A 13,075-nucleotide genomic window follows, 5' to 3' on the forward strand; every position below is an offset into this window, starting at 1 on the left:
ATTTATAAAGAGTGAAATCATACAAAACACTTTCTCTGATCATAGTGGAATGTATCTGGATAGTAATAATGAATGGAAAATGGGAAAATTTCTAAATATTTGGAAATTAAACAACCCACTTCAAAATAATCAGGGGGTCAAAGAGAAATTTCAAGTGAATTCAGCCAACGTCTTGAGATTAATGAAGATGAATACAGAACACATCAAATCCTATGGAGCACCACACAGTCAGTGCTGAAAGGGTAATTTATAGCTCTCATTGCGAACATTTAAAAAGAAGAAAGAACTAAAGTTGAATATCTAACCGTACACCTAGAAACACTAGAAAAAGGACATCAAACTAATCAAAACCCAAGCTGAATGAAAGAAATAGTAAAGATCAGAGTTGAATAAATGAAATTGAGAACAAACAAGAGAAGATCAACATAACCAAAAGTTGATTCTTTGAAATCAACAAAACTGATAAACACTTAGCTAGACAAGGAAAAAAAAAGAGAGAAGATGCTAATAAATAAAATCAGAAAAAAAGAAAGGGGACATTACCACTGATCCTGCAGAAATAAAAAAAAAATCATAAAAGGGTACTATGAACTCCTGTATGCCAAAAACTAGAAATTTAGAAGAGATGAACAAATTTTTGGAAATGTATGAACCACCTACACTGACCCTGGAAGAAACTGAAGAATTCAACAAACATATCAGAAGTGAAGAAAATGAAACAGTCATCAAATCTTCCCAAAGAGGAAAAGTTCCAGACCAGATGGCATCATATTTGAATTCTATCAAACATTCAAAGATGATCTCATACCAGTCATGCTCAAGCTCTTTAGAAAAACTGAACAGAAATAAAAGCTAACAAACTCATTCTATGAAGCCGATATCACCCTAATACCAAAACCAGATAAAAATACTATGAAGAAAGAAAATTTCAGACAAATATCCTTAATGAATATAAAAGCAAGAGTCCTCAACAAAACACTAGCAAACCAAATCCAAAAGTACATTAAAAGAACCGTGTGGGATCTAAGTCCCCTCTTGACATAGATGTGGAGTGGACACAACCATTCCAAGGTCCACAGGATGGAGGAATAGAGTATGGATTAGAGTGGACTTACTGATATTCTATTCATGAACTATTGTGATTAGTAATTGAAGAAAATGTGGCATTGGTGTGTAGAAAGTGGCCATGGTGGCTGCTGGGGGTAGGGAGTGGGAGGAAGAGATGTGATGTGGGGGCATTTTCGGGACTTGGAGTTGTCCTGGGTTGTGCTGCAGGGACAGTTACCAGACATTGTATGTCCTCCCATGGCCCACTGGGTGGACTGTGGGAAAATGTGGGCTAAGATGTGGACCATTGACCATGAGGTGCAGCGGTGCTCAGAGATGTATTCACCAAATGCAATGAATGTCTCATGATGATGGAGGAGATTGTTGTTATGGGGGGAGGAGTGGGGTGAGGGGGTGGGGATATATGGAGACCTCATGTTTTTTGAATGTATCATTAAAAAAACAAATAAAGACAAAAAAACTAAAAAAAAAAGAACTATACATGGAAGCAGATGTGGCTTAGGTGATAGGGCTTCTGCCTTCCATATGGGAGGACCAGGGTTCAATCCCTGGCACCTTCTGGGATTTTCTGGTGAAAAAGAAGAAGAGAAAGCATGCCTGTATGTTGAGACAGTGCCTGCATGGTGGGCCAAGTGCCCATGTGGTGAGCTGAGTGCCTATGTGGTGAGCCAAATGCCCACATGAGTGTCTGCTTGGTGAGCTGAGTGCCCACACAGTGAGCCAAGTGCCCATGTGAGTGACCACATGGCGAGCTTCTGCCTTTGTGGTGAGCTGAGCACCCACTTGGTGAACCAAGGTCCTGCTGAGTGCCCATGCAGTGAGCTGAGTGACCACATGATGAGCCAAGTGTCTGTGTGGTGAGCCAGTGCCTGTGTAAGTGAATCACGCAACAAGATGATGACACAACGAAAGAGGGAAGAAGAAATATGATACGGGAGCATTTTCAGGACTTGGAGTTGTCCTGGGTGGTATTGCAGGGACAGACACTGGACATTGTATGTCCTGCCATGGCCCACTGGGTGGACTGGGGGAGAGTGTAAACTACAATGTAAACCATTATCTATGCGGTGCAGCAGTGCTCTAAAATGTATTCACAAAATGCAATGAATGTCCCATAATGATGAAAGAGGTTGCTGATGTGGGAGGAGTGGGGTAGGGGGATGAGTATATGGGGACCTCATATTTTTTGAATGTAGTATTTTAAAAAAATAAAGAAAAATAAAAAAATAAAAGATCCTGTAAAAAAAAATAATAAAGTGAATCTCTTTAAAAAAAGAGAGCGAGCTAGGGGACAGTCAAGGTGCAGCAGAAACAAGGAACTGTGCAGCTGACAGGGAATCCCTTTCCACATTAAACGTCCCCAGGATTGAATCCCAGTGAATCCTTGAGGAGAAAAAATGAGAAGAGAAGACAAAAAGAAAAATATATACAGAGGATCACACAGCGAATGTACACAGCAAAAAAAAAGCAGGGTGGGGGAGGGGAAGGAGAAGGGGGAAAATAAATAAAAAAATCTTTTTAAAAAATTGTACACCAGGTTTGAGTGTTTTTTTATCCCAGGTTTGCAAGGGTGGGTCAAAACAAGAAAATAAAAAATTATAATTAACCACATTGATAAATTGAAGGATAAAAATCAAATGATGCTTTTGACTGATGCAAAAAGACATCTGGCAAAATAAAGCATCCTTTAATATTAAAAACTTTCCAAAAGATAGGAGTAAAAGGAAACTTTCTCAATAAGGTAAAGGGTCTACATGAGAAAACTACAGCTAGAATTGTACTCAATCATCAAAGACTGAAAGCATTCTCACTAAGATCAGTAACAAGAAAATGATGTCCACTTTCACCACTGTTTTTCAATATTGTGCAAGAAGTTCTAGCTAGAACAATTAGTCTAGATTAAGAAATAAAAGACACCCAAATAGGAAATGAAGAAGAAACCCTTGCACTATTCACTGACGATGCCATCCTCTATCTAGAAAATCCTGAGAATACAAAACAAAGCCACTAGACCTAGTAGGGAAGTTCAGCAAAGTGGTGGGATACAAGATTAATACCCAATATTCAATAGCATATCATATAATACTGTTGTGCAATCTGAGGAGGAAATCAGAAAAACATTCCATTTATAATAACAACTTAAAAAATCAAATATTTTTGAATAAAAATAACCAAGGACATAAAGGAACTGTATTATTAAACCACAAACCATTGCTAAAAGAAACCAAAGAAGACTTAAATAAATGGAAGGACATTCTGTGTTCATGGATTGGAAGACTAAATATCTTTAAGACGTCAATTCTACCCAAACTGATTTATAGATTAACACAATCCCAGTAAAAATCCCAAAAGCCTTTTTTGCAAAAATGTAAAAACAAATTACCAAATTCATTTGAAAGAGCAGGCAAGGGGTCCTGAATAGCCAAAAAGTCCTTAAAAAAGAAGAGCAAAGTTGGAAGACTCTCAACTCCTGACTTATGATTCCCAGGCATGAGCCTCTCTGGTGCCAAGGGATTACAACCAAGCACAGGCTGGTGATGCAACTAGAAAAAGTTCTTGAATAAAAGGGGGAAATGGTAAAGACAAACGAGTTTATATGGCTAAGAGACTTCAAAATGAGTTGGGAAGTCATCAGAGGGGTCACGCTTATGCACATATCAGCAGGAACTCAGACAGCCAAAGCAGATAAAACCCCAGATAGTGGTGCTCCTGAGGGCCACAGAGACACCCAGTTAATACAGTCATGGCAGATAGCTCTGGATTTCAGTGCTTTCCCAGTGAGCCCTACTTTGGAATTTGTGCTCCTGAGTGTGATGGAGTTGGACACAGATGTGACTTTTCTACACATGTCTCTTCTGTCACTTTTACTGAACCTGTGGTTGGTGCTGGGGTTGGCATATGCTCAGGAGACTTGAATGTCTGGACTGTCCATGTGCCAGCTGGGACCTGAGCCTCAGCAAAGTTGCAACACCTACTCTCCAGTTCATTGGACTTCCCAGGTCAGCTAACAGAGAGATGAGGATGGTCAACCACCACACCAGGGAACTGAGAGAATCCACAACTGCAAGCAGGAGAATCCCATCCATCAGCCATATGGGATCTAAGCCCCCACTTGATTTAGAGGTGGAGTGGTCATCACTATCCCAGGATCCTCAGGATGGAGGAGTAAATTATGGATCAGAATGTACTTACTTTTCTAGTTGCATCTTCAGCTGGTATGTGGTATCTAAGCCCCCACTTGACATATATGTGCAATGGACACAACCAATCCAATGTCCACAGAGAAAATGTGGCATTGGTGTGGGAAGGGTGGCCATGGTGGCTGCTAGGTGCAGGGAATGGGAGGAAGAGATGAGATGGGGAGGCGTTTTTGGGATGTGGAGTTGTCCTGGGTGGTGCTTCACGGATAATTATGGGACATTGTGGATCCCCCCAGGGCCCACTGGATGGAGCGTGGGAGAGTGTGGGCTATGATGTGGACCATTGACTATGGGGTGCAGTGATGCTCAGAGATGTGCTTGCCAGGTACAGTGGATGTGTTGTGATGGTGGGAGACAGTGTTGCTGTGGGGTTGAATGGGACCTCATATTTTTTGAATGTAATATTTTTTTAAAAAAAATAAAATATATATAAAAAAAGAATGTACTTACTGGTATTCTACTATAGAATTATTGTGACTAGTAATAGGAGAAAGTATATCCTGGAATTACTGTGGAGACAGTGATCACTGGAGTTGCTCAGGAAGGGAGAGGGAAGAAGAGGTGTGATATGGGGGCATTTTTTGGGACTTGGTGTTGTCCTGAATGGTATTGCAGGGACAGATGCTGGACATTATGTATCCTGCCATAACCCATTGAATGGACTGAGAGAGAGTGTAAACTACAATGTAAACTATAATCCATGTGGTGTAGTAGTGGTCCAAAATGTATTCATCAAATGCAATGAGTGTACCACACTAATGAAGGAAGTTGTTTATGTGGGAGGGGATTGTGGGGAATGAGGTATATGGGAACCTCTTATATTTTTTAATGTAACATTTCGTGTGATCTATGTATTTTTAAAAAAGATTTTTAGAAAGCATATTACTTAGCTAGAGTGGTAAAAATATCATAGTACTGGAATAAAGACAGACATATTCATCAGAGCAACATAATTGAGAACTCAGAAATAGACCCTCACATCTACAAGTGATTTTTGACAAGGCTTTCAAGCCCTCCGAGGTGGACTGGAACAGTCTATTCAACAAATGGTGCTGAGAGTAATGGATAGCTATATTCACAAGAAAGAGGAACCCTATTTTATACCTTATACAAAAATTAACTCAAAATGGATCATGGACCTAAATATAAAAGCAACAACAATAAAACTCCTAGAAGAAAATATAGGAAAACATCTTTAAATTTTGTGGCAGTAGTAGTTTCTTAAAACTTAAACATAAATCACAAACAACAAAAGAATAAAAGAGATAAATGGGACCTCTTCAAAATTAAAGTTTTTAACCTCCAAGGACTCTTCCAAAAGGGGGAAAAGGTAGCTGACTCAATGGGAGAAAATATTTTGGAATCTCATATACTATAACTGTTTAAAGTCCATAATATATAAACAGATTAAACAACTCAACAATGAAAAGACAAACCACCTGATTAAAAAAATGGGCAGAAGACTTGAAAAAATGGTTGTCCAAGGAGGAAAAACAAATGGTGAAAAAACATATGAGAAAGGCCCAACATCACTAGTGATTAGGAAAATGCAAATCAAAATTACAAAGAAATATCATTTCCATCTATTAGACAGGATACTATTAAAAAGTAGGAAACTGCAAATGCTGGAGATGATGTGGAGAAATAGAAATGCTTATTCTCTGTGATGGGAAGGTAGAACCATACCACCAGTGTGGAGGACAGAGGACTGTTTGGTATTGCTAAGCAAGTTGAATATAGACTTGCCATGTGACTCAGAAATACCATTACTAGGAATATAACCACGAGAACTGAGAACAGTGACACAAATACACATCTGCACACTGATCACAGCAGTGTTATTTACTATAGCCAAAAGTTGGAAACAACCCAGGTGTCCAACAACTGATGAGTGGATAAGCAAATTTTGATATATACACATGATGGAATACTAAGCAGCAGTAAGCAGAAATGAAATTGTAAAGCATATAAAAACATGGATGAGCCTGGAGGACATTATGTTGAATGAAGCAAGCCAGACACAAAAGGACAAATACTGTATGACTGCACTATTATGAACTAAATGTATTATGTAAACTCATGGGATTAATAATTAGAATGTAGGTCAACAGAAAATAGAAGGTGGTTAGAGGATGGAAAACTCAGGGTTATTCTGTGCAGAATTGGTTCAAAGATTGTAAATCTTTGGAAATTAATGGAAATGTTGAGAGCACATCATATTGTTTTTGACTAGCAGAACCATTCTATGGGTATGATAGTGTTTGAAAGGCAAAATCTAAGTACAGGTATATTTCTAGAAGCCAGGCTAAAAATGTGTAACTTGGGACTGCATAACATAGTGAAATCTCATGGAAAATATGAATGTTGGTGATATTCCATGTATAAAGCTGTTTTTACAAAATACAAAAACAAGTAAACTAGGGCTATATAATAGAATAGCAGTGTATTTGTCAGCCAAAGGGGTGCTGATGCAAAATACCAGAAATTTTGATGACTTTTATAAAGGGTATTTACTTGGGGTAGAAACTTACAGTTACCAAGCCATAAAGCATAAGTTACTTCCCTTATCAAAGTCTGTTGCCATGTGTCGGAACAAGATGGCTGCCAACATCTGCAAGGGTTTAGGCTTCCTAAGGTTCCTCTCTTCCTGAGGCTCATTTCTCTCTGGGCTCAGCTGATCTGCTCTCTCCACAAGGCCAGCTATAGATTATCAGGTGAATGGTTTGTCTCTCTTCCCAGAGTCTCTTTTATATTTAATACTCTGTGTGTTTACTTCATGGAGTCCAGCTCAAAACTCCAACCTCCTTTCTCTGTGGTGTAGTTTTTCTGTGAGTCCCTGCCTACCAAGGTGGTGGAAACTCAGTGTCTTACTGATGTGGTCTAATCAAAGCCTTAATCATTATCTAATCAAATAAAAGTTAAACCTTTGAATCTAATGAAATCTAAAATACCCAGAGGAGAAGACCAGTTCACACACATAATCAATATCTATTTTTGGAATTCATAAGCAATATCCAACATCTACAAGCAGCTTAGTTAAAAACATTATCTTTGAGTTGCAAGAGCTTTTTATATTATATCTGTAAATTCCATGCCTGTGTATTTAGATTGAACTGTATTCGAGATATGACCTGCAATATGTTCTACTATTTGATAAGGGCTTTGTCACATTCCTGGCAATGTCATTTGAACATGAAAGTTTTATTTTCATTGCACTCTAATATTTCTAATTTTGTTTTGTTTCTTCTGCTTATTGCCCTTACAAATTTTTCTAGGATTTTTATAGCTGTATCCCACATATATGTATGGTTATAATCCATTTTCAGTTAATTTTTTGGTGTGATGTGATAGCAGAGACAAAACTGTTTTGCTTGCCTTTAATTGTTCCAGCACCATTTGTTGAAAGACTGTTATTTTACTAACTGATTTATCTTGGGTCCCTTGTTGATAATAATTGTTCATAAATATAAATGATTAATTCTGAACTATCGATTCATTTTTTCCTTCTTTATTTTCTTTTAAATGTTACATTCAAAAAATATGAGGTCCCCATGTACCCCGCATCCCCCCTACCCCACTCCTCCCACATCAACAACCTCTTCCATCATCATGGCACATTCACCGCACCTGGTGAATACATTTTGGAGCACTGCTGTACCACATGGACAGTGGTCTACATTGTAGTCTACACTCTCCCCCCTTCTACCCAGTGGGCCATGGCAGGACACACAATGTCCAGCATCTGTCCCTGCAGCACCACCCAGGACAACTCCAAATCCTGAAAATGCCCCCACATCATCTCTTTTTCGCTCTCCCTACCATCAGCAACTACTGTGGCCACTTTCTCTACATCAATATTACAATTTCTTCCATTACTAATCACAACAGATCCAGAATAGAATATCAGTAAATCCACTCTAATCCATACTCTATTCCTCCATCCTGTGGACCCTGGGATGGTTATGTGCAGCCCCCCTCTACATCAAGAGGGGGCTTAGATTGAGTGACTACAACTGCAAGCAGGAGAATTGCATCCATCAATTCATTTTAATGCTAATATAAGTGGAACTTTATCCACAATTTCATTATTTTAAATTATTTCTTTAATTTACCATTTATTCATTTTTAAGTATTAAAGTTATGGACATTAACTGTGCATACAATGTGTGCTACCATAACCAGTACATATTACCAACATTTTTTCATCATTCTAAATAGACCTCTGTCCCCCTTAAGCAATAATTCCCATTCCCCACCCCCCCTTCCTGCCAACCTGGCAACCTCAAATCTACTTTCTGTCTCTATAAATGATCTTATTCTGTATATGTCATATAAATGGAATCATTCAATAAATTGTGTTTTTTGTTTCAATTACTTTGCTTAGTACAATGTTTTCAGGATCCCTTCCTGTTGACCATTTATTAAATTTCATTCCTTTTTACAGAGGAATAATATTTTACTTTATATCTACAGCGTGTTTTATCTATTTCTATTTTCTGTTGACAGAAAAGAGTTATTTTGGTTCTTTTGGTTCTTGCAAATAATACTTATGTAAAACTTGATATATTAAATACAACTATAATATACCTGTTATCAATTTTTTGGGTTTGTATCTAGAAGTGGAAGTGCCATGTCATATGGCAATTCTTTGTTTAGCTTGTTATAGAAAATGCTGAGGTGTTTTCCTCAGTACTTAATTTTGCATCCTGATCAACCATGTACAAGTATTCCAATTTCTCAACATTGTCATCAAAACTTGTCATTTTTAAATAATAGTCATCTGAGTCAGTGAAAAGGGAAATCTCACTGTGATTTTGATTTTCAGTTCTTTAATGGCTAATTATATTGAGCATATTCTCATGTGTTTATTGACCATTTTATGTTCTTTAGAGAAATGTCCAGTAAAGTCCTTTGCCCATATGTTAATTTCATACTTTGTCTTATTGTTGAATTGTAGGAATTTTTTTAATTAAAGAAGTGAGCTTACAAAACAAGCACGCATAATATGCAGAACTCCCATACATCAGTCCTCCACCTCCACCTTGCATTGTTGTGGAAATTTTGTTACAGATTATGAAAGAACATCATCTAAATATTACTTCTAACTATGGTCCAGAGTTTACATTTGGTGTATTTTGTCCCATAAACTTCCCTGTTATTAGCACCATGTATTAGTATTGTACATTTGCTATAGTTCTGGAGAACATTCTCTCATGTTTTTACTGTTAACTGTAGTCTATCACTGACCACAGGGTTCACTGTGTTAAACAGTTCCAAGCCTTGTACAATCCATCAAAAATGCATATTCAGTGGCTCTCATTTTCATCAAAGATGTGTGCTATCATCCTTTCAATGTTTTCATTACTTCAAAAGATAGAAATATATGTTTGTGCTGTTTCTTTTTAGTTAAGAAATATTTAACATTTTATTAATTTAACATTTATTTAACATTTCTGTTAACATTAGCTTCATTGGTTCCTGTGAATTTGTGTTTCCATTCATTATCATTTTTTAATTATAATAAAGCTTTTTTCTTACCTCCTGATATTGTCAAATATATTTCAATTCTATATATTGTGAAGTAATTCTTTACATCACTAGGATTAATAAAGCTACAAATTGCATCAACAATGAGATGTTTTGCCCATAAGTTTAATAAGAATTAGTAAATAACCACATTATATACAGGCAAGTAGGTACATGAATAGAATGCTGTTGGCAGAAGTACACATTTGCCATCATAAAGGTAAAGCTAATTATTGGTATTTACAAAAAAGCACAATTTACCTTATCAATTTCTATGAAATAATTTATTTTAGAAATATATTTTCATATGTGTACAAAAATGCTGTTAAAATAATAGTATTCAAAATATTCTTGAAATTTAAGAAGAAAATTCTTCTTGAGAACTGTCTACTGGTTATTCTAATTCATATAAATGTTACATTGAAATAAGAGGTTGAATTTCAAGCAAACATGACTTGCACATACTTGCCAATTCTCACGTGATTCAATCTCATTGATAATATTTTTGATTAATGATACATATTAAAAATCTCACACTGAAGCCCAAAGCACATCTGACCCAGACAACAGATATACAAATGTATATGCAAGGTGATGTCTGGAGATAAGTGTTTCTGAGCTCACCATCTTCATGTCTGTTCCTCTGGTTGTCACACAGCTCTCACAGTTCTTCAGTGACTGATTCCATTTCAAAACATCACACAGTTTTCTTCAATTGGCTCCTGACATTATCTATTAGGTCCCTTTGTGATTTTCTGTCAACAGTGGTATAAGCCCTGATTAGGTTAGAATTCAGATTAATTTTTAAGTGTTCTGAAAAAGGTCAAAGATAAACAGGAAAGCATAAAGACTGGGAGGGAAAGACCTACTCTTCTTAGAATAGGAGGTGAACACAGAAAAAGACCTTTAGAATTTGTTATAGATTGCTTCTTCATACAACTGTTGAAAATTGTACAAACCAGAAAAGTTTAAGTCATGTCCACAAACAGGAAGCTGCTTGCTTTCTGGCATAATTTTACACTCTGACAATTTTATCACTGGGAACTTGGGTAGAGAAACAAACATAAACAGAATCCAAACATTAAGTCACCTGTTGTCATTAGGACTATTCCCCTCTGCTTCAGTGTTTCCACATCTGTCTCCTACTGTCACATGTACCTGAGGTACAAACCACTGTCACTGCTGCAGGAATTACTGCCCACAAAACCCAGGTAATCTTGGCATTGTGCATGATTGTTTTGTAAGCTCACAACTCCTTGATAAAATTATATAAATATTATTTTAAAAAGCAAACATCTGACTTCCTCTTGTCTTTCTACTACACATCATCATACAGCTTCAAGATTCACAAAGTATTAGGCCACATGAAATTTTGCTCTTTTTCTATATATGCTTAATTTGGCTGGAACAACAACAAAAAATCAGTCCAAGACCCGATGCTCTGGAGATTTTAAAATGAAATTAAAACAGGGTGGCATTAAAGGACACACATTGTTCTTTGTATCATGACACTCTCCAATACGCAATACATTCATGTAAATCCACCAGAAGAGGTTGCCAAAACAGATTTCCCCTCTTCCCTGAAACATAAGTTTCTTAAAATCATCTTGTTTTTGTACACAGCCACTAAACATTACCTTGCCCAAACAGCACTGCCAATTTGGAAACACGTACCACAGGTAGGAAACTTGCTGAAAAGGTCAAGGGACACCACTCTGGAGGCAGCTGGGAGTGTACTTGGAAACTGCAACTTGCTGTGCTGGTTAGTGCCTAGATCTTTTGCAAAGTTAAAACATAGTAAGTATAAATGCTAATTAAGCCCAAAACAATTGTAAGTAAATTCTGTTTTGGTATCAAGGGAAGCACTAGTGAATCACAGGTTAACAGGAATTCCCTGAAACACTAGTCTGAATATCGATTTTTGTGTGTGTGATTGAATAATTCAGCTTCAAACAATTATGCTATCTTATCCCGGAATAAAGATTTCTCCTTATAATTCTCTTTACAGATTCCTTTATCTGCTTGTTTCTAAGACTATAGATTATAGGGTTCAAGAAAGGAGGGACTATAGAATAGAACACAGCATTGATCATGTCCTGGATTGTGGGTGAGCTGGAGGTTGGCTTCATATACACAGCAGCAGCCGAGCTGAGAAAGATGGTCATCACAAGGATGTGAGGGACACAAGTGGAAAAGGCCTTTCCTTGCTCACCCCTGGTTGGAAACTTGAGCACAGTAGAAAATATGTAAGTATAAGACATGATGATGAAGGCAAGGCAGCCACCATCAATCACCACTGAAGAGATGAAAATTAAAATTTCATTGTTTAAGGTGGCAGAGCAGGAGAGCTTCAGAAGAGAGGGGATGTCACAGAAGAACTGATGGACCATGTTGGACTGACAGAAGGGCAGCCAGAATGTGCTGCCAGTGTGGAATCCTGAGAAGGCCAGACCACTAAGTACAGAGACCAGAGTCATCTGGACACAAGCTTGAGAGTTCATGATCACAGAGTAGTGGAGGGGCTGGCAGATGGCCACATAGCGGTCATGAGCCATGATGGTGAGGAACAGCAGCTCCACTGTAGCAAATGCAACAACGAGGAAGATCTGAGCTGCACATCCAGCCATGGAGATTGCCCTGTTGTCGAGCAGGAAGATGACACATGCCTTAGGGACTGTGACAGAAATGTAGCACATGTCTAAGACAGACAGATTCCTAATGAAGAAATACATGGGGGTGTGAAGTTTCCAATTGAAGGTGATTACTGTGACAATGAGAAGATTCCCCATCAAGGTTGCCAAGTACATCAGTAGAAACAGCATGGCATGTAAGACTCTGAACTCCCACACATCAGAAAATCTTGTAAGCAGGAATTCAGTTACTGTGGTGAGGTTGTGCATGTTAGGAAAGTTTCTCTTACCCATGAAGAGTCAGACAAATAATCCCTAAGAAACATGAAGGATCCACATGCAGAAGAAATTAGCCTAAACTCAATATATTGCCTCACATTAAAACATTTCTCTAATTCATTTTGGTTAATAGGATGTAACATAATGTTTCCTCTTGCACCTTTTGGTCCCCCTGCTTTAGCCCTTGTTTCCAGAATAGGGGTATGAGCAAAATATAATATTTATGAATTTGTGCCTATGTTTACATATATTTCTATCACTTTCTAGTCACAAAATGGATCTATTTGAAGTTAAAGTTTTGCCTGGAAGATTAAAAGATTTAATATAGGTAATTTCTTTTTTTTTTTTTTAAGATTTTTTATTTATTTATTT

General features: G+C 37.4%; 1 protein-coding gene across 1 annotated transcript; it reads right to left on the reverse strand.

The window, feature by feature from the left end:
• Nucleotides 1–11,755: 11,755 nt before the first annotated feature.
• On the reverse strand, nucleotides 11,756–12,694 carry LOC131273827 (olfactory receptor 14C36-like). Its single transcript, XM_058277989.2, has one exon. The coding sequence runs from the start codon at nucleotides 12,692–12,694 to the stop codon at nucleotides 11,756–11,758; it is 939 nt and encodes a 312-aa protein (XP_058133972.2).
• Between the last annotated feature and the right edge of the window lie 381 nt (nucleotides 12,695–13,075).

This window comes from Dasypus novemcinctus, chromosome 17 (genome assembly GCF_030445035.2).
Source record: "Dasypus novemcinctus isolate mDasNov1 chromosome 17, mDasNov1.1.hap2, whole genome shotgun sequence".
Classification (NCBI taxonomy): domain Eukaryota; kingdom Metazoa; phylum Chordata; class Mammalia; order Cingulata; family Dasypodidae; genus Dasypus; species Dasypus novemcinctus.